This window comes from Diabrotica undecimpunctata, chromosome 5, assembly GCF_040954645.1.
Source record: "Diabrotica undecimpunctata isolate CICGRU chromosome 5, icDiaUnde3, whole genome shotgun sequence".
Lineage (NCBI taxonomy): Eukaryota > Metazoa > Arthropoda > Insecta > Coleoptera > Chrysomelidae > Diabrotica > Diabrotica undecimpunctata.
Window position 1 is genome coordinate 87144905 of NC_092807.1, and position 27003 is coordinate 87171907.

General features: G+C 31.6%; 2 protein-coding genes across 3 annotated transcripts in view; both read right to left on the bottom strand.

The window, feature by feature from the left end:
* The window catches only part of LOC140441434 (5-hydroxytryptamine receptor-like), a 2088213-nt gene that overhangs the window by 1817652 nt on the left and 243558 nt on the right, over positions 1 to 27003 (bottom strand). The gene's annotated exons all lie outside the window — the stretch shown is intronic.
* LOC140442345 (uncharacterized) lies at positions 7569 to 8743 on the bottom strand. The gene is made up of 2 exons (XM_072533420.1): positions 8473 to 8743; positions 7569 to 8068 (listed from the first exon to the last, which is right to left on the bottom strand). Exons 1-2 carry the CDS (start codon positions 8474 to 8476, stop codon positions 7569 to 7571), a joined length of 504 nt encoding a protein of 167 aa, XP_072389521.1. The 5' UTR covers positions 8477 to 8743.

Consider the following 27003-nt stretch of genomic DNA (forward strand, 5'->3'; position numbering starts at 1 on the left):
GAAAGTGTAAACAAAAATTATTTGAACATACTAAGAATATTGCAGTAGATATTGCTCAACTGTCCCGTGTCTGCCTTATAATTTACTGCATATTTTTCTTTATTAATATGACACATTTCTAAAAACAACTTTTTTTGTAATTGTTCTCTTGCTGTAGAACCCTGACATTTGAGTAGTCAAATTGATGCCCAGTTTTTAAGTAACGGTCAACTGCCGCACATGTATTCTTCTTCTTTCTGCAATCACTTTTGTGTTGTGTGACCCTTTGTTTTAGCCATTGAGAAGTTTGGCCAACATAACAGCTCTGGCAATCCAAACGAGGCAGTTTGTAGATCATTAGTTTTATTTACAGTTGGTGTCTTGCCTTTTACTTAAGAAAAGAGTTGTCGCTTTTCTAATAAATTATATTAGACAATTTTAATGTTAGTAAATTGTTTAAATAAACTGGTCACAGAAGGTGTTAACTGTTTTATTAATGGTAGTGTTTTATATTGAATGGTTTTAACAGCTCCGATATCAGTGGGAACGTCAAAAATGTCTGAGCTAAATATCAATTTTTTAAGGATATGTTTTGGGTATCCATTATTTTCAAAGATGTTTAACAGCAAATTTAAGTTTCTGTTTATGAATTTATCATCACTAATATGCCTTACCCTATTTTTTATTGCAATCACTGTATTAAACTTTTGATGAGTAGGATGATTTGAAAAAAAGTTTAAATATCTTCCAGAATGTGTTGGCTTTTGATACTAATCTATCACTATTTTTTTTTGTTCAGTTCTTATTAGTTTGGTGTCCAGAAGTGATATCTAACAATCATTTTCAATTTTTAGTAAATTGGATATGTTTGTTAAAGTTATTGAAAATGTTCAAGGTGTTTTGAATTTGTGAAGTAGGAACATAATATATAAGATCGTCTACAAAATTTTTGATGAAGGGTAAAGGGAAAGGTAATTGTGGAATAATGACATCCAGCAAATAATGCATAATGTGTTTTAATTGTTTCTTAGTTTTTTTTTGCAAAAAAAATTTTTTAATTTAATTACTAGTGACTAGGTGCTTTAACCAATATTGTCAGTACTGTTTTGAATATATTATGTACAACATTTTTAAATATTTTTAACTCTAAATGTGTAAGTAAATCATTGTTTATTTTCACCTGATATTTATGTATATTTTAACCATATTTCAGTTGTATTCTGATGAAGCTGACAAAAAATCAGCTAAATATAGAGTAATAAAAGAAAAAAGAGTTTTTTTTAAATAACAGACCGCATACCCGACACACCAATCCAATAAACTGTTATATATATATATATATATATATATATATATATATATATATATATATATATATATATATATATATATATATATATACGTATCTATGTATGTATGTGTATAAGAAATACGCTCAAGAATTAAAGATAAAAATAAGTATTAAAGGTGGAAGGAAATCTGAAATAAGTAATTTTTACTCCTGGCTCATTATCGGTATATGATAACAGTACCTTGAAAAACAATCACTACAGGAGGAAGGCAGCCAATATATTGCAATGATATCCTAAGACGCTAACATCTCAGAGCTACTAACTATCAACAAATCCATGGAAGAAGCTATAACTACAATTTAACATGCTGACATCAATTATCGAAAAACATTCGAAAATACTTTCAGTCACCGTGATATTTCTGATCAATCAAATATTAGACTTTAAAATATCATTAGTACTTTTTTATATAGTATACATCCAAAATTATTTACATAAGTTAAAATCATACTGAGTGCGTTATAAGAACCGTTCAAGATGCGGTCCTTAAATCCATGGCTGTATCCTAAAAAACGCGAAGATAGAATTTAGGGTTGCCAATTATAAATTGATGAAAAGAAACAACTGCGGATTTGAGCTATAAATTTACATAATTCCTGTTTAGAGTGAAGTTCGTCCCTGTTTTTGCCTTGGCGCGTAAGCTTTTCTGAGTTTTTATTTTTTCCTAAGGGATTATAAATGTGAGTGAGCGCTCGTTTTCACAAGGGGGAAATTTCTCCATGTGACTAGCGACGAGCATAATGTGAGAAATATGAGACCGCATATTGACTTCCAAAGTAGAAGTAACGTAGCATCGCAATAAACCGTCGATATTATGGGGAATATTTAGTGAATACTTTTTGCGAAATGATATACATCCATTTATAATGTATTTTTATACATTAGGCTATAATGTACTGAAAATTTCAGTTAAAATGGAAATACGTCACTGTTAAGCTAATTTCCGTATATAATCAGCATAAAATTCGTTGGTTTAAATCAGCTAAGTAGAAGCCACAAAATAAAGAAACGCGGTTATTAAAATCTTAAAATAAAATGTAGACGGATTTTAAAAGTTTTTAAAATGAAAATAAAGTAGAATATAGTTAAAGCAAATAAAAAGTAATGCGTCTTATTTTGCTTACGATATTTCATATCCTGTAGTAGAAGGCATGATTAGTTGATTTTTATTAGCAGGAAGGTCATTTTAAACTCTTTATTTCAGTGGATTGTATTAGTAATTATGTCGTAAATATAGTTAATGTTGTCATCGTCGCTTATCGATATTGTCTCCTGGAAAAAGAAGTGTATATCTTTTAAGCTTAGTTTTCTTCAAATATTTTAAAATCAACGACGTTAAATTACAAAGCCTAAATAACTAAATCTCACTTAGTTTTTGGAAATATATTTGCAAACTGTTATTCAAAGGGTTTAGATCCGCCCATCTATAAAAGACGTTAATGAATTTTGGTGGCATTGCAATTAGAATTTCCTGACCCCTTCACCTTAAGCAAAATAAAATCCACTCACCACTGCTTGGTTAATCAAAGCTTCTGATATTAACCTTACACTTTGTTATAACTACAAATGAGACTTTAATCATTTTATTTTGATGGTGCTTCTTAAAGAAATTTAAAGAAAAGGAAAAAAATCATTGCATATTTTATATATTTACAGCAGAATTATATGCAATGTTACAAGCACTCAATAATATTAATACTATAAACAAATATCTTTTCTTACTTAAATAAAAAACTGAAATCGCAATCTGAAGATCAGACTAAGGCTACTTACAGATACCATACCAAAATATACAAAATTAAGAATATATAACAATATTTTATAATAATATACATATATATATATATATATATATATATATATATATATATATATATATATATATATATATATATATACATACATATACAGGGTGGTCCTTAAGTAATTGTACAAAAACAAACAGTAGATTCTACACTTTAAAATATTACGATTAAAGCCAAATTGATTTAATCGAATGTTGATATTAAGAAAGATACAGGGTGTTAAAGTGCAAATTTAAAATTTTATTTTTCGCTATAACTTTCATGTTTGTAAACCTTTATGTATAAAAATTTACAACTGGGTACTTTTAAACAAGAGAAATAATAATTTGATGCACACTTTAATGTAACTGATACAGGGTTCACATATGCCACATATGTGGTATAAATTTGCAATTAAAGTTTTTTGCTCTTTAAGTAACCTGTATTTGGGACAAAAAATATTACAGATACATAATTTTAACAAAAAAAAAAAGGTATACCTCTTAATAACTTCAAAACTCAACAGTTTTCGAGATAATCGCATTTTACAAACCAGCTGCATAATTCTGAGCAATTACTTCAGGCAACGAAAAAAAAAATAAACAAAAACATTTTTATTTTTGAGTTTTGGTATAAAATAACAATATCATAATACAATAAAAAAATGAGCAGGATAATTAATAATAAGATTTGCCAAAATAATAGAATAATAGGATTTTACATCAAACATTTTACGTTTTATGTTAAATTATAGTCATAATCGAAACATTTTGTTTACAAACCAAATTAAGAAATAGTTAAACTAAGTAACACAACTTTTTGTCAAAGTAAGTGTTCGGTAGGTCCACCATTTTCTTTAATTCATTTTCCAATATATTCCATAAAAGATCGTCTCATATTAAATAGCATCATTGGTTCTAAACAAACTGATGCCGTATTTATTTCTTCCCATAGTTGGTTGCGAATGTTTATGTTATTCTAATAGACACGTTATTTTAGTGCGCACCATACACCAAGATCAAGCGGATTAAATTCTGGGCTACGTGGTGGCTGTAATGTTTAATGGATGAATATATTCTTTTGGATACATATCCAAATCTGATGGTATATTATGGAACTTTATCTTATTTGTCGCGGAGGTTAAATAATGTATGAAACTGTGATGTATTTAGTTCATTAGTTATGTACCTATATACACACGGAATAACCTATCGATGACATTGGTCATTTATATGATTACGTTACAGCTTACGAGTAACTATAATCACATCTCGAACAAATGAACTATTGTGATTTACTAACGAACTAATATTATGCTGAACTAAATTGCCTATGTGTTTACTATATTTATATATTTATAACAATATCGGTTATTAGGCCAACGATGATGTTTTTTGTAAAAATGCTTAGTCTTTAAGGTTAGATTTGTAGCAAAAGTATTATGAAACAAGACACATATGTGTTATTCAATACCTGTGCTCTAGGTAATGCTGTGTTTTTAGCATTTTACAATAGAGAAAAAGTAATACAATGGAAACTTAAGAAGCAATAGAAAAGGGAAATTGTAAACATGATGACGGCCAGCGTCTGAATACGGACACGGCACCTAAACAAGAAGATAAAGAATCTTTTCTCCAATAAGACATTTAGCATTTTGTGATGTTACATTATCATCTGTGAGTTGTTTTAATAAGAATAAACCATGAATTATGATTATCTAGTATACCTTTTCTTTGTAAACATAATGTATCTTTAATATTTTTTAACACAAATAGAGCTAACTTAAAGAGCAAAAAAGTTAAGGGCAAGTTTATGCCACACATGTGGCATATGTATGTGGCTCTATTAGTTAAATTAAAGTGTGTATAGAATTATCATTTATCCTACTCAAAAGCATCCAACTACAAATTAAATTTTTGTCCAAAAATATTTAGAAACGTAAAAGTTATAGCGAAAAATAAAATTTAAAATTTCCACTTTAACACCCTGTATCTTTCTTAATATCAACATTTTATTAAAGCAAAATGGCTTAAATCGTAATATTTTAAAGCGCAGAATCTACTGTTTCTGTTTGTACAATTACTTAAGGACCACCCTGTATATATGTATATATATATATATATATATATATATATATATATATCGATGTCCTAGAATGAAAAAGTCGTAAGTAGGTTTTTACAAATTATACAGGAGGAACAAAAAACTGGTTATTTTGACCAATAATGGTTTTAATGAAAAACTTTTTGGTACCATATTAGTTTTTAGACTAATACAATGAAATTGATATTAAAAAAATCTTAATGAGTAGGCATTATGGAGAAAACCAAATTTTTTTGGACTTACCACTTTTTCAGATAACAAAATTCTAGAAATTACCTGACTTAAGATATTTTCAGATATCAAAATTAAAGAAGCCAGCCTCAACATCATATTAAATACATTTATTAAGAAATTATTACAAAGTTTCAGTACAAAATAAAACTAATAAAATATAATGATTATGTTCTATAGCTTTAGAAAAGAATTTATTTTACTCGTGTGGTAATGAATCATAGAAATTGTGCACCTCTTTTGGAAGGACACGTTTCATTTCTTGCACGTGTCTAAATTTTATAGCTGTAATCTTCGGTTTGTTTTGATATAAAGGTGTGATTCGTTCCAAGTCTTCTACAAGAGGCATTTTAATTCTGCGTGGAATATTAGAATACTCATCTTCATAACTTGTCTTTACCTTTAGCTCCCCATTTGGGCAATATTGAATACATTTTATGTCTGTCACTACAGGATCGCCTGCTTTGTTACCCGGTCTCAGAGACGAGACATAGTTTAAACTACTAAATTTCTTGAAAAAAGTATACTCAAGCCATTCAACATTATATGGTTTCGGTTTAATTCTGGCAGTTCTACATATTTCTATGTAATTACTTGGAGAATAAATTTCTCGGTTCTGCAATTTTCTCTCAATAGTGGCATGCATAGCATCACATTCCATTTGTGTATGGCCCTTCTCTAAAATTTTTTGAGTAATTTTTATTCCTGTTTTGACAGACGCAAGCAAGAATGTATTTGCCAAAATTGAATTCCTATTCTGGTAATTACAACCGTCACTAAAAATTATTATTTCGTTCACGGGTGGTGACAAATCAAGTTTTGTACAGATTAAATGAAATATTATAGAACAGAATTCGTCAGCATTTACTCCTCCTTCACTTTCATCCCACAAAAAACAATATCCTTCAGACGATTTTATATCGAATATTGTAAAATTGTGGACTTTTAGCTTGGTTCTGTAATAGAGTGCTGATGCCTTTAATACGGGACATAAAAGTACTGCTTGTAAGTCCATTGTTAATACAATTTTACTGTTGTCAGAGAATTTATCTGCATTTTTTTCATTCCTTGCTAGTGTCTTGTTATTTTGGTGTATCATATAATTTTCTTCACTTTCATTTCCTAATTTGTAAGCGGTGCAAAGATCACATTGATCTTTTCGAGGACTAAACAATGATAAATTTTTGCTCTCAAAAACATCATCAAATGTGAAAGATGAAGCCGGTTTTTGATTCATTGCATTGCAGTATGTTATATATTCACGATAAAGAGCTGCCTTTGAAGACCACATTGGTTCCAAATATAACTTTTTTTGTTGATTTTCGACAATAATGCGACTCTACTTTGGGAAGAGCATCCAAAAAATTATTAATACACTTTCTAGAATCCTCAGCTTTATTTGAGCCAGCTTTAGGTTGAGCCTGCACATTTTTTTCTTCATTGGCTTGTGAAGAATCCAAAGCAGAAGCTTCTTCCTCTTCAATTTCGGACTCCCTTGTACTATTCAAAGAGTTTTTGTACTTTCCTACCCAGTCAAATACACATCTCTCTCCAATTGCCAATGTATTTAAAAAAAGTTTCTTACAAACTTTGTACTTTTCTTCAGCTGTACTCCTACTACCTACCTACTGTACTACTACCTAAGTTTTAGGTAGTATTCATAAGTAGTCTGTCTTCTGAATTTTTTCTTGTTTTTATATTTTCTTTCCTTGACGCTAACAATATTGACAGATTGAGCAACAAACATTTTTTTTTCATCCCAATTCATATCCCAAAACTGAGCAAATATTTTTTGTCTTTTGGATTCATCAAACAAAGCACATTTGAGTTTCTTTCCAAGTTTACCTTTTTTGCAACCACAATGTACTTTTAATTTTCTTGCTTCTCGCCCAGTAGTAAACGAATTTCCTTCTCTTCCCAAGTAATTTTGTCCTCTCATTCTCTTATCTTTGTTTGACTTTTGGATCCACTCTCCCTTTCTCGGTTTACCTTTTCGTGCTCGTTTTCTTATATTTTCTAAAGAAATTTCCATGGAACTATCAGAATTGATAGGCTCATCTGTACCAATGTTTTCCAAGATTTGTTCACTTGAATTGGAAGCATCATTCACGTCATCATTTTATGCAGAAATTACAATCGAACTACTAGCATTGGTTGGATCATGATGTATAGTTGCAAGATTTGCATCAGTGTTGGTTCTTTCATTTAAATCTGTATTGATGTTTTCCAAAATTGGTTTACTTGAATCTGAAGTACAACTTTTGTCACCAACAAGTCCAGGGGTATTCATTTCCAATTGCAAAGAACCATCTTCTTGGACTAAGAAATTTAGAGAACTTTTAACTACAGGAAAACTATTCATTGTAAATATTATACTCGTATCATTAGATACACTTAGCTCTAGAGGTGAAACTGGTAGATTTGAGGTAGTTTCGTGTAGGTTTTCGTCTGCATTGATAATATCTTGCTTGATATTTACACTACATTGGATCGGTTCTGTATGTAGCTTTTGATCCACAGGAGATTCTGTCTCGATATTCTTGCAATGAGACTTTGGTTGCAGAACGGATTTTACCATTCTAGCTCCTCGAGATTGATTGGTTTGTGATAGTATACGATCTGTAACAAAATAAATTCAAATAAATAAAGCAAGCGTCTTTGTGCTGGTGAGATGTGAGTATGATAATGTCTAAAAATATCACCATTGATTCTAAAGAAAAATTCTGTTGCCATATGTGTCCATTTTAGAATGAAAACCGCGTAAGTCTGACCTAAGCAACTGGGACTTGGGAGTAAACAAATAAGGCACGATCTAAAAACTCCAGTGAAAAAGTCGTAAGTCAAGACATATGACATTTTCACTGAAGTATAATAAGCATTCTCTCGACTTACAACGTTTTCATTGAAATTTTAATCATTTTATTCCTTTTTTAAACGCAATAAACACTAAATATTAAGCCAAATAATTAAGGAAAAACAATAGCAAATAGGAAATAAAGAGTACAAAAATGTAATAAACTTACCCATTTTCCAAATAAATTGAGTTCTTTGCACAAATCAAAATATTATTTATCGGCACGTTTCACTCGAGATACGACAACTTCACTGGTGAATATACAATTCAAGACTGACAACATTTTCATTTTTCGCCAGGTGGCAGCAGGAGATTATTTTTCTCTCTCTCTCTCTCAATTGTAATGTGTGAGGCCTGTTACACACAATACATCGGTATAAAAATCTCAATATCGAAAAATATCGACTTATGACTTTTTCATTCTAGGCCATCGATATATATATATATATATATATATATATATATATATATATATATATATATATATATATATATATATATATATATATATATATATATATATATATATATATATATATGTATATATATATATGTATATATATATATATATATATATATATATATATATATATATATAATATATTTATATATAATAATTTTGGTTTTGATAAAAGCCATTATTTTGCCCACGTTTCGGTAAGGCCGCACTTGCCATTTCAAGTCACGTACTAGCGCTTCTTGCTGATGCTTGAAGTTACCTAAATAAATAAACAACAGTATTAGAAATTTCCAAAACAGATGGATTTTTGATTTTAATTTACCGTTTTTGCAAATTATAATTTAATATACAGTGTGGATCACTGAATGGTGACGTCATCCCATTTTTTTTCAATTTATAGATTTCCCTTGCTGAGCTGATTACAAAAATATATAAAACGTTGCTACAAACTGGTACAGGGTAGCAAAACTGCAAATATTCCTACAAAGCCTACAAAATAATACATTAAAGATAAACGTAATAAACACATTAAATTAAATTGGATATTGTTATACATTTACTTTATTATTATGCAATTTATGTGATACACTACCAAACATAAACAAACAAAAATTTACAGTAAATGTTCAATTTGTTCTCCATTGATCGTGAGACAATGACTGAACCGGTCACTACTTTCGTCCTTAACATTCTGTAGCATAGCGGGTGTTAGGTTCTTTATTTCTTGTCTAATTCGGTCTTGTAGTTGACGGATATTATCAGGTCTGTTTTGTAGACTTAAGATTTTAAATAAAATCATTCAAAGAAATATAATAGGTTCAAATCAGGTGATCTAGGAGGCCATTCTACTGGTGTCCTTCTTCATATCCACTGTTGTGGAAAAGTTCTGTTTAAAAATTCGCGCGCAGAGTCTGAAAATGTGGCAGTGCACCATCTTGTTGAAACCAGATTCTGAGGTCTAAATTAGTGGGTACCTATTGAATTTCAGGAAAAGTTGGATCAGATCAGGAATTAATGTATTTTGTAGGAAATCCAGATATAATGTTCCTGTTAAATCTTTATCAAAAAAATATGGACCAATAATTCTATTTCTCACAATATCAGCCCATACGTTCGTTTTTTGGGGTCTTTGCGTATGAGACACTTGCATCCAGTGTGGATTTTCATCATACCAATAACAGGTGTGTTGTCGGTTAACATGACCGTTCAAATAAAACGTTACCTCGTCCGAAAATAAAACGTTATCAATGAAATTGTTAGGTTGGTTCATCATATACTCGCAGAATTCAATTCTTTTGTCAAAGTCGTCTTCAGTCAATTCATGAATAAGACGTATAGACGTATAGATTTCTAAAAAAACTGATACGACTCTTTTTGCATCATTTTGAGCGGTGTATTTCATTGGTCTGACATTATATTATATTTATTATGACAGACAAAATAATAAAATAAACAAAACAATAAACAATTAATTACGTGTTAGTTCATAAATTGTAATTATTGACTAAATTTTAATATTATTTTGAACTCCTGCAAATAATGAGTATATAGATGATAGTTTTTACGTAAAATAAAGTTATTTTTATTATTTTTATTATTATAAAGAAATAAAACAAACGACTTAACTCAACAATATATTAAAGCAAGCATTGTAACCAAATTAAAAGATAACTGGGCACTATAAGAGGCAGCAAAACATTTTAATATAAGCAGAACCATAGTTTTTTTATTAAAAAATGGAGAGAATAAGAAACTTTCGAAAAGAAATAAGGGTCTGGAAGACCAAAACTATACTAAATTTAGGTATGTAAAAATAAAATTAATATTTTGTAATATCTCCACCAGCATTAATAATAGCTTGTAGTCTTCGGTACATGTGCGTGAAAGGAACTATGACATTGTCTTCTTCAGAGAGCTCTTTCCAAACCTGTTGTATGCCGTGCCACAGCTCTTCAGCATTTTAAGGTATAAAATTTCGCCGATACAATTTATTAACCCCCCACATATGCTTAATTATGTTTAAATCTGGACTGTAGCTCACCCCTGGTAAAATTTCGATATTGTTATTCTGGAACCACTGGTTTATTATATTTGCAGTTTGAACAGGTAAATACCATAGTCCTCGGAGATTTTAACGTTAAAGTTGGCAAAGGACGCTGTTTGAACATTGTGGGGGATTAAAGCTTGGGAAACAGAAACGAACGTGGAGATCGACTTGTCCAGTTCTGTCAAGAACACGATTTCATTATATCGAATACTCACTTTAAACTACCACCGAGAAGACTCTACACCTGGAAGTCAAATACAGAATCAAAGGACAAAATTATTAGGAACCAAATCGACTTCATTCTAATAAAAAATTGATTTAGAAAGGGCATCGAATCAGTTAAAACTTATCCAGGTGCTGACATTGGGTCTGATCACAATCCCATAGTAGCTATAAGCCAATTAAAATTAAAAAAGGTAATCAAAAAGAAGTCTCGCAAAAATATTGATACAACCCAATTACAAGACGAGAAAGTTACGGAATCAGTTCAAAGACAACTGAATGAAAATTTACTTTGGGAAAATATTGGTGAAAATGTCGATGAGGGCTTAAATAAAAGCGTAACAACAGTAAAAGAAATCTGTGTGAGAAATTTACAAGGCAGGTCAAAGATAAAAAGCAGGCTTGACTGACAGATGACATATTGGATTTAATAAAACAACGACGACTAGCGAAAAACAACGAAACACTTTCTAACAGCATACAAAAAGAAATTCGACGTAAAATACGAGAAGCAAAGAGTCAACATCTAGCCAAACAGTGTCATGACATTGAAGAACTTGAAAAGAGATACCACACGTTTAACATATATAAAAAAGTCAAAGAAGCGGCTGGTATCTTCAATAAGAAACAAACTGCATTGCTACAGGATGAACATGGTAAAGTAATATTTGAAGTAGAGGACAGACTTAAAAAATGGGAAAATTACGTCACGAACCTATTCGAAGACGATAGGAGTAGTTCACCTCCCGATATTACTAACTGCGACGGACCCCTAATAACACGCTCTGAGGTTATAAAAGCCATACAGTCATCAAAAGATGGCAGAGCGACTGGTCCTGATGAAATTCCAACTGAAATATACAAGCTTATAAATGATACCAATGTTTTAGAGGTTATAACTTCGTTTTTCAATACCATTTATAACAGCGGACAACTACCTAATGGTTGGTCTAATTCACTGTTTATAGCTCTGCCTAAGAAGACAACAGCAAAAACCTGTGCTGAATATAGAACCATCAATTTGTTAAACCACTTATTGAAAATTTTTCTGAAGGTAATACATGGTTGTATCTACAATAAATGCGAGGAATACCTAAATGACACACAGTTTGGTTTCCGTAATGGATTTGGAACGAGAAAGGCACTGTTTGCAATGAACGTACTTGCTCAAAGATGTCGAGATATATCTGTAGACATCTAGAATAATTGCAAATTTATATTGGAATCAAACAACATTAGTTTTAGTAGATGGTGTGGAATCACAGGCTCTTAATATTAAAAGAAAAGTACGGTAGGGATGCCTCTTGTCACTCCTGCTTTTCAACGTTTACTACGAAAGTATTTTCGGAAAAGCACTTTCTGAAAAACAAGAAGGAATACTTGTGAACGGTGAAGTCATGAATAATTTGCGATATGCGGACGATACAGTACTCCTAGCTTCTAGTCAAGAAGATCTGCAAAAACTACTTGATAGTGTCGTTGAGAGTTGTAGGGAGGCAGGTCTGGATCTGAACATACGGAAAACCAAAATACTCGTAATTAGTAAACAACAGCATATAAAACCGTCTATATATGTAAATAATACCAAACTTGAGCAAGTTGATAAAATCGTTTACCTTGGACAGCATTTAAATTGTAACGCAGAAAGTCACGGCGAAATTAGATCTAGGACAGAGCAGGCTAAAGCGGCTTTTAGAAGTATGTCCAAGGTGTTATGTAACAGAGACCTAAAATTGGCATTGAGGATCCGCCTACTTCGCTGCTACGTGTTCTCGGTCTTACTTTATGCTGTCGAGTTCTGGACTGTGAATAAAATCGATCTAAATCGCCTTGAGGCTTTCGAATTGTGGTGCTATAGAAGAATTTTAAAAGTTTGCTGGGTAGAGAAGATTCGAAACTCCACAATACTAGAACGTCTCAGCAAGACTACTGAGATCATAAAAAGCATTAAGCAGAGAAATCTGGAGTATTTCGGACATATAATGAGAGGTTCCAAGACGCGATACTTTAATTCTGCGCCATATTGTTGTCTTTCTTCCTGGAAACTGTGGCATAATTCTTGCAGTTTTCGTATCTTCAAAAGATTCTCTTCTAATCTCTTCAAAGCTTACGATCTTCATGAGAGGTAGATATTTTTGGTCTTCCTCATCCTTGCTTTCTTTCGAGAGATTCTGATCAAGAAAATAATAAAATGACTTTATACAATAATAATTCTACACACAACTCCGCTAAAAACAGTTACTCAGATGTCGTAAATTATTTTAAACATCCAATAAAACAACAAGCAATAGCCATTTTCCACATTGAAGGTACAAAAATCTATGATTACGTCGTAGCTGTTGGATCACTAGTGGTTCCAATTAATGTACTTTTTGCCTCCAGAATTGCTAACAATAGGATATGCATATACCTCTCTTCAAAACACACTGTTGATGCTCTTATTCGTTCTTATAAAAATTTCGAAATAAATGGATGTCTTCTAATATCTAATGCATGTCCCACAATCCCGAACGAAATAATTGAACAAGAATTACAAAAACTTGGTAGTCACACTGTATCTATAATGACTTTTCTTCGAGTAGGTATGTCTGAAAGTGAGTACAGTCATGTTCTGAGCTTTAGAAGGCAATCATTCATTACACCTCTGGAAAACATGTATATTCCTGACTCATTTACCATAACTCACGATCATGTTTCCTACCGGGTATTTCTCTTCTTAGACAGACTCAGTTGCTCCAAATGTAAAACCATTGGTCATTAATAATCAGAATGTGCTTACATTTCAAACCAAAATAATTCAAGTACCCTCTTAGATTCAACCCAAACCACATCATCATTATCTAAACCTCATGAACCTAATGATACCCCTTCAACTCCCCTCTCAGATTCAACTCATATCACATCGTCATTATCTAAACCTAATGAACCTAATGATAAAATATATCAATCTACGGAAACCGACCTCATCCTAAACATATCTACAGATAATTCAAACACTTCGTCGTCTTTTTCCATAACAACATCACCAGCTGTAAATAACACTGAAAATACTACAGAAATCGACCTCATCCAAAACATGTCTAAAGATAATCCAAACAGTTCGTCTTCTTCATCCAAAACAACAGCACCAGCTGTAAATAACACTAAACCCCCCGTGAAGATGTCATTCATTCCCTAAAATCCATCAAAGACAAAATCGAAAATAGATCACCTATTTATACTAATTTTCAATGAAATATGTGATTTTATGGAAAATGTTTTAAACTCTCATAACCCTGAATTACCTTCTAAAGATCACTCCAATGAACCAGAGAAACTAATGCAGATCCTTAATTTTGTTTATTGTTACACACAAAATTCTAGGTTGAGAAATAATATCACCCGACTAAAGAAAAAAATAAACCCTAACCCTTCTTCATATGACGAAACTGACGAATCATCACTAGTTGAAAGATAATCAAGGTAGGGATGGGAAAAACCTACCGGTTTTAACCGAAAACCGGTTTTTTTACTTCGCAATAACCGGTTTTATCGGTTGTTTTGTTGTCCTGGTTATAACCGGTTTTATATTTTTAAAGTAAAAACCGGTTATTAGGTTTTTACGGTGATTAGGATTAAGTTAGGTATTATTTTGGATCCCAATCATAATTATTATTCGTAAGTAATTTTTCCAAACAAAACCATAATTCAAATTTTATTTTACTTTATAAATACAGAAGCAAACTGAAAGTGCAAACTTGTAACCTCTTTGATTAAAAAAACCGAAAACCGGTTTTTGGAAAAACTGGTTTTTTTTGGCCGGTTATAACCGCCAGGTTAAACCGTAAGCAAAAAAAACCGGTATAACCGAAAACCGGTGTTTTGTCAAAAACCGCCATCCCTAAATCAAGGGATGACTAATTCATTTATAGTGCAATGGAACATAAATGTGTTTTATACCCATTATGAACAGTTAAAACTACTAATCGGCGAGCTTTCCCCTTTAATTCTTTGTCTTTAAGAATATATATATATATATATATATATATATATATATATATATATATATATATATATTTAGGGATTCTACAGTATTCACTGCCTTCCCCCGCTCAACCGTTTTCATCTCTCTCTGTTGTTCCATTCTCCATCGTTTAGGCCTCTCTTACTCATGGCGTCGTCTACTTCGTTCCTCCAGGATTTTCGGGGTCGTCCTCTTTTCCTCCTTCCTATGGGGCTCCATTCGGTTATTCTCTTTATCCATCTGCTGTCGCTAGTTCTTCTTACATGTCCATACTACTTTAATCTTTTTTGTTCTATATATGTTAGTATGTCTGTTTCTATTGATGTTCTTTGCTTTATTTCGTCATTACTTCTCCTATCCATTATTGTTACTCTGCAACATCTTCGCAGGCATTCCATCTCTGTTGCTACTATCTTACTGCTGTTTTTCTTGTTTATGATCCAATTTTCAGCCCCATATGTCATAATACTTCGCACTAATGTTTTATAAATCTGCGTTTTTGTCTTCATATTTAGGTGTCTATCCCACCATACTGAGTTAAGTTGTCGGATTGCTGTTCTTGTTTGTCCTAATCTTTGTGTAATTTCTTCCTCTGTTGTTGCCTTTTTTGTGATTATTTACCCCAGGTATTCGAATTTATCCTTTCCTTTGATTGTTACGTTGTCATCAATCTGTAGATCTTCTATGTCTTCTTCACTTGTAGATAGGTACTCTGTTTTCGCGAGGTTAATATCTAGGCCAGCCTTGGTATATTCTTCTTGTAGTTTCTTTATCATGTAGCTGAGGTCGTCTTGGTCTTGTGCAATCACTACCTGATCGTCTGCAAAGCTTAACGTATATAGGTATTCGTTCCGTACCGGTACTTCCATGCCTTCGCATTTTCTTTTCCATGTAGTCAAGGCTTTTTCTAAGTATATATTGAATAGGGTTGGAGATGTGGAACAACCCTGCAGGAGCCCTTTTGTTGTGGTGAAGTCTCCTATGATTCTTGTTCCCATTTTAATGGACACTTTATTTTCTTTATACAGAGCTTTTGTAGCTTCTATGAGCTTCGTCTGTATTTCTAATTTGTATATTGCCTCCCATAGTTCTGACCTTGGTACAGAGTCATACGCCTTTCTCAGGTCCACAAATGCCAAGTGTATATCTCTATTTTTTGCTTTTTTCTTTTCCAACAGTTAACAGTTCCAACTTCAAAGAAAATAAGATAAATTTAAAAAATTTTAATGTTTTAAAAAAAATCGAATAGCTCAACAAACTGGTGGTGGAGTAGCTATTTTCACCAGAGCTGATTTGGAAGCTAAACCGATCGCGCTAAGTACCAGTATTGAAGCTGTATCAGTCTCTATTACCTATCATAAAAAGATTAACACAATGTAACATTTATTTACCACACCCAAGTAATCTAGATATGCATGAATTAAATAGTCCGATAGACCAAATTCCACTTCATAAATTAATTTTAGGAGATATGAACTGCCACCAACCGGCATGGGGAAGTCACAAAACTAATAAATACGGTAACTTATTGAAAAATTGATTGTTCTGATTTATTGTTACTTAATACAGGGAATCCAACTAGATTTAATTCTTATGACGGCTCCTTTTCCGCCATTGATATATCCTTATGCAGTCAATCACTCTCAACTACATTGTCATGAAACACTTTGAACTGATTATATAATAGTGACCACTTTCCAATTTCTATAACATCAGATCACATTCATTCCCTTGATTTCCCAATATATCAGTCCTGGAAATTAAAAAATGCAAATTGGGCATCCTATCAATCCTATATCAATAATAAACTTAAAAACTTTCATTTAAGCAAAAATATAAACCATGATATCACCTCTTTAAATAATATTCATATAGAAGCAGCTTAAGAAAATATGGGAAAGACAAAACCCTGTAAAAGGCAACCCGTACCTTGGTGGAATAGTGAAATAGCAAAAGCACATATCTTTATTATGTTTAAAAAACATAATAAAGACAAAAACTTACTTAATTTTAAAAAACTCAGAGCTGAATCAAGATATCTTATGAAAAACAGCAAACAAGATACTTGGAAAGACTACGTATCGTCCATAAATTCATCAACACCTTCACAGGTTATATAGTCTAAAATTCGGAAACTTAAAGATACCAACTCCTTTAGGTATATCAATGCAGTAACATATAATAATAAGATCATCGCCTGTAAAAAAGCTATTGGTGAAACTTTAGCCGAAGTTTGCCATGAAAATTCTAGCGACCAAATATAACGCCGCAATTATTATTACATAAGCAAAATATAGAATCATTCGAAATCGTTGATAAAGAATCTGGTGATCCATTAAATCCTACCATAACTCTTCAAGAACTAGAATACTCTATTGTAAACCCAAAAACCCAGGACAAGATGATATTCCACCAATATTCATAAAACACATACCTTTGAAAGCAAAAATAATATTGTTAGATTTATTCAGTACATGTTTTTTAAATTATAAATTTCCAGAACTCTGGTCTCAGGCAATAACTATTCCCATTATTAAACCCAATAAGCCCAAAGATATACCCTCATCGTACCGTCCTATTTCTCTCACATGCAGCATGTGCAAAATACTGGAGAAAATTCTTAATCTCCGTCTAACATGGTATTTAGAAACAAAAGATCTCCTTACCCCATTTTAGAGTGGTTTTTGCAGGGGACGGTCTACATTAGATAATCATATTTCACAACCTCAATCAATGAAGCCTTTGCAAACAATCAGAAGTTGATTGTAATATTCTTTGACTTAACCCAGGCTTTTGATAGGACATGGAAACACTCTATATTAGCAACACTTAATAATTATGCAATTTAAGGTAATATGCGTGCTTTTATAAAAAATTTCTTAAGTATTCGTTTTATACAAATTAGAATAAATGGAATCACAAGTTCTCCAAAAATGCTAGATAATGGAATCCCTCAAAGATCCATTTTAAGTCCAACCCTATTTTTAGTGGCTTTTAATAGCATCATAAATGTAATCAGAGCTCCTATTAAAGCTAGCATTTACGCGGATGATATTGTTATTTACACCAAATATAATAACCTAGTTTCAGCAACAAATATATTACCACTTATGTTAAATCGACTTCAAAACTGGGCATTACAAACCGGATTCAATTTTTCTGCAGAAAAAACTCAAAACGTAATTTTTAGTAAAAATAACACTCACCATACAATTAATTTAACATTAACTGATTTACCCATAAAGCAGTCAACAGAAGTAAGTTTTTTAGGCCTAACTTTCGATAAAAAATTAAATTGGAATGGGCATATTAATAAATTACAACAAGCATGTGAAAATCTGTTAAACATACTTAAAATATTATCTAGTAAATTTTGGGGTGCCGACTGTAAAACATTAATTAACCTTTACAAATCACTTATTAGAAGTAAATTAGATTACGGTTGCATATCTTACGGTGTTCACGGCATATCCGATTTTCATTAAACACTTGTACTCCGAAGTGATATCTCATTATCCTAATCATCTCCAAATTTTCAGTGATGCCTCTAAAGGTCATGACGGACACGCTGCTGCAAACTACTGTAAATACACTACTCACACTATATCCATACCTACAAACTGCTGCATCCTCACAGGCGAGACCACAGTCATTTTGGAAGCCTTAATTTTCTTCAAAACGCGTGTGAGAATAAATGTGTCATCATGACTGACTCATTAAATGCTATATTAGGTGTAAAATAAATATACCCTACAAATCCAATATTTCGGGCTATAAAAATGAGATAAATATAATGTAATCAACTCGAAAAGAAGTAGCATTTATCTGGGTACCGTCGCATGTAGGAATAGCTGGACATGAGAAAGTGGACAACCTAGCAAACACAAGTCGAATAAACTCACAATACACAACCAAATCAAGAAATTACTCATACTCCTATCTCAAAAACCTAATTAAAGACCACTGTATAAACATATGGCAAAACTACTGGAAAGATTCAGGAACCAAACTATATAAGATTTATCCCCTTGTCAAGACCATTTTGAATAATCCATCCAATAAAAGGGATCAAGTAATAACTAATCGACTAAGAATTGGACACACTACATAGACCCATAAATTCTTAATCAACAAAGAATCTTCTCCAACCTGCAGAAACTGTTCTCTTCCATTGACGGTGAAGCATATTCTGATTGACTGCCAGTACCACGAAGAAACAAGAAGAAAATATGGAATCTCAGATGACATCAAAACCACTTTAACCATAAACAGTGACCATGTAATAAATTAGTTAAAAGACTTACGTTTATATACATCTATTTAATGTAAATAAAATAAAGCGTAAACAATACAAATTTGTACGTTAATATTTCTGACAGTTTTTCAACATCAAATAAAAAAAATGGAAAACACTAAAAATATTTTTATCCTTCAGGGTCTTGAATCATTAATAAAATCTGTTAGAGGCAATGTTAAAAATAATGCAAGGTGTTTTTAATAGTTTATTAAAGTAGTTGTACAACAATATGAAATTTCATTTAATGTGTTTACTGTACCAATTTAAAGCAACGTGTTATACATTTTTGGAATTAGCTCAGCAAGGAAAATCCATAAGTTGAAAAAAAAATGGTGGTTGCATTTTAAAAAAATAATGATGACGACAAGGTGGTTCACCCTGTGTATTAAATTATAATTTGAAAAAATAGTAAAATAAAATCAAAAATTAACCTGTTTCGAGAATTTCTAATAATGTTTTCATTGGCATCATCAGATGAGAGCTACAAACATTTAAAACATTGTAAAATACAATTTGTTAATTGTTTGTTATTTAAATGTTACTTGATTGAGGTTAGCGGCAGCTATAGATTGCAGCTATATTCGACATGTAACATTTATTTTAAAATGTATAATTTACTTTAACATTTAAAATATAAGCATAAAACACAATTCAAATTAAAAACAAAACAAACACAAAAACGTTTAGTTGAACGACTGTCATTAAGGTTAAGTACCAGAAATACCAAATTCAATGTTACTGATTGAATTATGCCAGAAGATAATTAGTTCCATGTCGTTGATGTCGTAGCTGTTTGTTTGATTGAGATTTACTGTAAAGGTGTGTTTTAATTGAAAAATATAAAATTACATTTTGTGTTATAATAATTATTTAATAGTTATGTATGTTTATTTATAATGTTTGCTTTTCAATTTGTAGTAAATAAGCATAAATCTCACACAAACGCTCAACATCTGATTTCTTATTTATTAAATTGTTCATTTGAGTGATAACTGCCATCTCAAGGAAGAGTCTTTTATTGAAATTATTTTCCATTGCAAGAATCTTTGTTTCGCTGTAATTCAATATATGGTGTTCATCATGTACGTGTTTTGCAAGAGAACATATATCACGATATAATCTGCTGTCACTCTTGTGGGAAGTTATGCGACTTTTTAGGTGTCTGTTGATTTGGCCAATATATTGTTTGTTGCAACTTTCGCAAGAAATACGATAGAATGTATTGGATAATTGGTCCGTAGGTGTTTTATCTTATATTTACCGGATAATGTCCATAAAAGACTTTTTCTCGAGATGGCATTTACCATTCAAATGGACAATTTAATAAATAAGAAATCAGATGTTGAGCATCTGAGTGATTTTATGCTTATTTACTACACATTGAAAAGCAAACATTATAAATAAACTAACATAACTATTAAATAAATAATATAACATAAAATACAATTTTAAATTGTTTAACTACAACACACCTATACAGTAAATCTTCATCAAACAAACTGCTACGACATCAACGACATGGAACTAATTATCTTCTGGCATAATTCAATCAGTAACATTCGATATTTGGTATTTCCGGTACTTAACCTTAATGACAGATACTCAACTAAACGTTTTTGTGTTTGTTTTGTTTTTAGTTTGAATTATGTTTGTGCTTATATTTTAAATGTTCAAGTAAATTATACAACCTTTTAAACTAAATGTTACATGTCGAATATAGCTGCAATCCACATTGCATCCACAAACAATAAATTGTACTTGATGTTATTAAAAAATCACACTCTCATTAACCTCAATCAAGTAAAATATAAATATTAAACAATTATCAAATTGTATATTACCACGTTTTAAATGTTTGTAGCTCTCATCTGATGATGCCAATGAAAATTGGCGAAATATAATGAACTGTTGAACAGAGTACACTTGACTTTCAATCAGCTGCATACCCAATTAGCCTCAACCTCCCTTTTCATCTACTGTCATTCTTCACAACGTCGGTATTTGTGTAAAAAAATAACGTTTTGTCTTTATTTGCTGTTTCAGATTATTCTGAATTTAATTCTTCTTTTGTTTAAATAAACCCAAATCTAAACTACACGCTATTAGGTGGTAACCAAAAATAATGGTCAGAGAAAACTAACAGCTTTAGGAGTAAATTTCGGAGAGGTGAAATAGATTTGCGGTTGATCTCGCACTCTCTACCAAAATCTAATTTCGATTAGTGGAGACCCTGTCGAATCGAAGTTACAATGAACTGAATTGTCGGATTAGTGTGAAATTAGCCGCAATAAGCAAACACAATTCAATGGCGATTGAGTAACACACTTCCAAATGAACAAGACTACATGCTTTCAAGTTTTGGATCTATGTAGTTAAATTACTCTAGTATTATTACTTATGTTAAAATTTGAAAAGTTTTAATTATTGGAAAAATTTAATAGTTTAGTGTTTATAACTAACAAATATTGACATTATTGAAGTTTTTGATCGATTTATTTTAAAATGTGGTAATTATGCATCAAAGACAATTCATGAGGGTTTTGGTATTAACAAAATTTCTAAATAAAATTTTATGTTGCATTGTGATCGATATATCAAAATTAGATAGAATTAGGCATAAACACTATGGAAGCGAATTAATTGGAAGTTTAATTTGATATGGAAGTAAGTTGTTCGATTTTAGTGTATTTTCCTTGGCAGTTCATACCTGATGAAGGCTTTAAAGCACAGCTTTATTGTGGACCTTGAATATTTTCCAGTATTAAACTAGTAACTTAGTTTTAAATATTGTGAATTTGTGTAAGATACCTTCATAAACCATAATTGCATAAACTCTGTACTTAAAGTCAAAACTTTTGTAAAATCGACTAAATTGCGATAATTTGGTTGTAATGTCAATAATCAATCTCGTTTATTATTAGTATGGTCATATATTTTACTAAATACTAATAAGCAAGTGGCAAGGGACTTACTTTCTTGTTGATCTAGTGTTCTACCGTTGAAATATGTTAAAATCAAACACGCTCCCCATAAACAAATTCTTCAGGTAAATTTTTCTTTAGTTAAATTAACGTGTCTCCGCAACAAAGGCCATTGACACGGTTACAAAAGTAAGAAATATAGTATATTAAAATAAAACTACAATGTCAGCAAAATGGTAAAAAGAACAATATCTATATGGCGCAGTATATTGGACAGTTCTTAAGAAACATTATCACATTGTTTAAGTTACTATTACAACTAAGATTGGCCGTTATGTCTTTATCCAGTTTATTTTGTTTTCGTGTGTTGGTATATAGCTGGCACTCAACTAATATGTGCTTGACGGTGACACGGGTATTGCAGGTATGGCACCAAGGAGGATCATCCTGACTCATATGGTACCCATTTATAAGAAGCAATGTCTAACTTTTAATCTTCTTATAATAACATTGTCTCTTCTAGAAAGTGCTGGTAGTTTAGGGAAGAAATTCTCGGTTGGATAATATCAAGGTCTGAGCTCGTTCTATCTCACAGGTTTTGCCAGGCTCTCACACACATTTGTTTTACTGTATGTTTCAAATCGACCTTGTTGAATACTTTCTATAAATACATCAGAACGAGCTGCCTCTTTAGCTGCTTGATCTGCATTTTTATTTCCTGCAGTATCCACGTGTGATGGATTCCAAATAATGCTAACCGATACGTTCCTATCATTTAATGGGTGGCATGCGTTGTAGATACTTTGTATTACTGGGTTTGGGTTGAAATATTATTGATGGATAGAATTGACGATAATGAGTTAGTGCAGATTGCGATGTTTTTGCTTCTGTCGATTAGACAATTAAGTGCTTTTATGATAGCATTTAGTTTGGCTGTATAGATGCTACAGTGACATGGAATGCTGAAGGTAGCTATAACTCCTTTGGTGGTAGTAACAGAAGAATCAACCAGATCTTCAACTTTCGAAGCGTCTGTGTACATGATTAAGTCATACTGTTTGGTTTGAATGAATTTTAGAAATAATGACTTCAGGACGGAACTAGGAGATTGTTTTTTGTTATATGTTGAAAGAATTGTGTTTATAGTGGGCAACGTTATTGTCAATGGTGGAGTATTAGAGGATTATATTGGAGTAGTACTTTGTAAATCTATATTACCTATTAGTTCTTTAAGAAATTATGTAGCTGGTTTTACTGCTCTGGGTTTATTTACTGTTATTGGTTTGGTAATGTTGATTAACCCGTTGACAAAGTAGGACAAAATAAGTCGCTGACGGCGAATATTGGTTGGTGGTTCGTTGGCTTTGATTTGACTACTTTCTGTGAGACTAGATCTAAAAGCACCACGATATATTCGAAGAACGGTGTTCTGAATGACATTGAGGCAATTTAGTTGTGAGTTGGGAGCTGACATGTATAGTATACTACCATAATCCATTTTCAAACGAATTAAAGATCGGTAAATTCTCAGCAACATATCTTCGTCTGTTCCCCATTGATGGTGCGCAAATGATTTTAAGATATTTATTCTTTTGAGACAAATACCCTTTAATTCTAGAATATGATATTTCCAAGGTAACTTTTTATCCAAAAAACTTTTGTTAATGTACTACTTGTAGGGGTATTTCATTTAAGGTTAAATTAATTAAGTTGGGATTATGTTTTTTACTAAAACTGTAGCAAAATACTGGGGTGTGTAGGAGGAGAGAGGTATAAGAAGAGTGGTCTATATATATGGGATAAAATAGATAACAATTAAGTAAAGAAGTAGGAAAAAAAATATTGAACGGAATGTGGCTAGGCCAGCAATGTAGGCAAGAGAATGACCACTAGAAACTCAAGGATGGATACGGCCAATTTGCATGCCTTTTAAAGACAGTAAATCAGGAAAATATGTATGATGGATAGAAAAGAAGATATGAAAAATGAATAGATATAATGAAAATTAACAAAGAAAACAAATTGAGGACGCCAGAAGAGGGATACTACTTTAAAAAGAGTAACGGTCACTCTTCCAGGTATCGTATACTGCTAAAATTAATTAAAGTTGATCTAATAAACAAAAATGCTGTAAATGTAAAAAGGTAAGGAAATATTAATAAAAAAAATTATATGCAAAACAAATTCAAGTTTATTAAATATAACTTCTTAGATTCTGACAATCTCTAAGTTACCAAAAAGTATATGAAAATTTCACAATATAATATTTAAAAAAAAAGAAATGTTGAAAACAACTATAATAAAAAGTTGAAAACTACACAGAATAACTCTGATATAGAGTGTACAACCTACATCTAGGTTAAAAACAACCTAAAAAAAAATAATGCTAACGTTGGAAGAACGTATAGCCAAGTAAATATATCAAACTTACCTACAATATGACCAACAATATTGTTAAACAACTCTAAGTTCAAATATAAACAAATAATACATAAATGGGAACAAGCCAAGTTAAACAATTGAAACGGTATATTATCCTGAAGGGATAATAACCGGAGTTAATAACGCAAGATGAAATATAAAAAATTAGTTAAATAAACAAATAATAAAATAATTAAAGTTAATAATGAAATAAATGGTTAATACAAAAAAACAATGGAAGATAATCTCTGGGTCGAATTTGAGCTCAAACTTACCGATACCTTACACCAAGGGGAGTTATATTAATTAATATATATATATGTTATAAAAAAACTATAACTAGTGAAACAAGATATATATATAGTTCTGAATCAAAAACCAACTGTCCTCCTAGGTGAAACAGTTGTCTGGAAGGATACTCCCGAATGGCTTCGGTGTCCCAGCGAAGTCCTCCTTGAGGTCCGAAATTAGCACGGACCTGGTGCTAATTGGCTTAGTTCGATGATGACTGTCCTGCCCTACCTCTAGGTGCAGGCTGGAGAAAAAATGAGGGTGGAGTAGACAATACTCCCTGGCTTGTCCCAAATGACCCTGATTCTTATTAGAGTTGAAGTGGTACTCTCCCTCGGATGTTCTGAGGGAAATTTATAATTCCATGGTAGGTGGCTGAAAACAATTCCCCGTTACTTCTAATCTCAACATTCATAAAAAGAAATCAAAGAAGAAGTGAGGAAAGTTTCTTTCAGCATAAGAAACCGGAGCAAAAAGATAATTATGGTAGATAAAAAAACCCATCCAATCGGATGTAGCGTGACCTTGCTTCACATAGAGTAAAAATATAATGGCCTTGGACAAAATACTATATTAAAATATGAAATAATAAATCTAAATAATAGGATATAGATAAAATACTCTAATGTTTATTATATAAAAAAATTATTATTTACCAGATAGCTACTTGATTCCGTGCTAGAAATCTCACTTCAACTTCCCGAGTTACCGAAAACACCGTCAATTAAATTGTTATGGTATACTTAGAATATTTAACTTCTTGAAGTGAAGGAAATTCTATGCATTAATTGGATTTTCTTTCGCTAACTGCCACTTGTGTACCACTCCAAACTCTAGATCAAAAGTGAATTTTAATTCACAGTTAATTAACCAAGAAGAGCCAATTTCCACTTCCCCTAGTCTCCTGTCATTTCTCTTGTCCGCAATGGTACCAAATTAGATCAGAGTGACAACTTAAATTATTAAAAATATACACTTAATGGGCAAATGAACACTTAAAGTTAGGCAGCCCATACTACATCTCTGAAATTATTTTCATCAATACAGTATAAGTAACGACTGTTACATTCCCCTACTAGTCGGGAAAAAAAAAATTTTATTCAAAAAATTTTTTTTCATAGAATTAAAGTATCAATAACTAAGTGTACTGGCCTAACATTCCACGTTGATCCGTAAGTTTACACAAAAAAAAAAATAACCACGAACTAAAGATCACGAAAAAAAAGAATGGTCATGGCGCCAGACACCACAAACTCAGATAACTCAAAGTAAAAATCAAAGTCTCAATCGACAATATGCTTAAAAGCCAAATATTAACTAAATATACCAACTAAATTCTTGCTGACAAATAAATGTCGAATTGGGCACTAAATCCAAAATTGAACTATCCATGGACATCAGATCTATAAGACTAAGTATATCCAAGGACGAACAACCAGGCAAATGTATGAGCCAATTCAACCAATATCTCACCCGGAGATATACTAAACTAAGATCAAAGAAATCATAAACTAAATAGGTTAAGAATTGAACACTTAATCCAAAATTGAACTAACAATGGACACCAGATTCATAGTAATATATCCAGAGAAGAACAATCGGGAAGATTTATGGAGCAATTCTCACCAAACCAAATAACACAAATAGTAATCTAAATCGTAAACATACCAAAGTATATCAAAGACGTAATAACCAAAATAAATGTGAAATAGGACGCTTAATCCAAAGTCAGACTATCAATGGACACCAGATTCATAAAAGCATATCCAAAGAAGAACGACCAGGAAGATTTATGGACCTATTCACACCAATACTAAATCTCAAAACTAAATGAGGTCTACGTACACCCACATCTGGTGATACGAACCTACATAACCAAATAAACCAAATAAGTGAGGAATCAGACACTGAATCCAAAATCGGACTATCGATGGACACCAGATTTATAAATAGAGCATATCCAAAGAAGAACGATCAGGAAAGGGCCAATTCTCACTAATGCTAATAACTAAATTAGCTCTTACCCTCATCCGGTAAT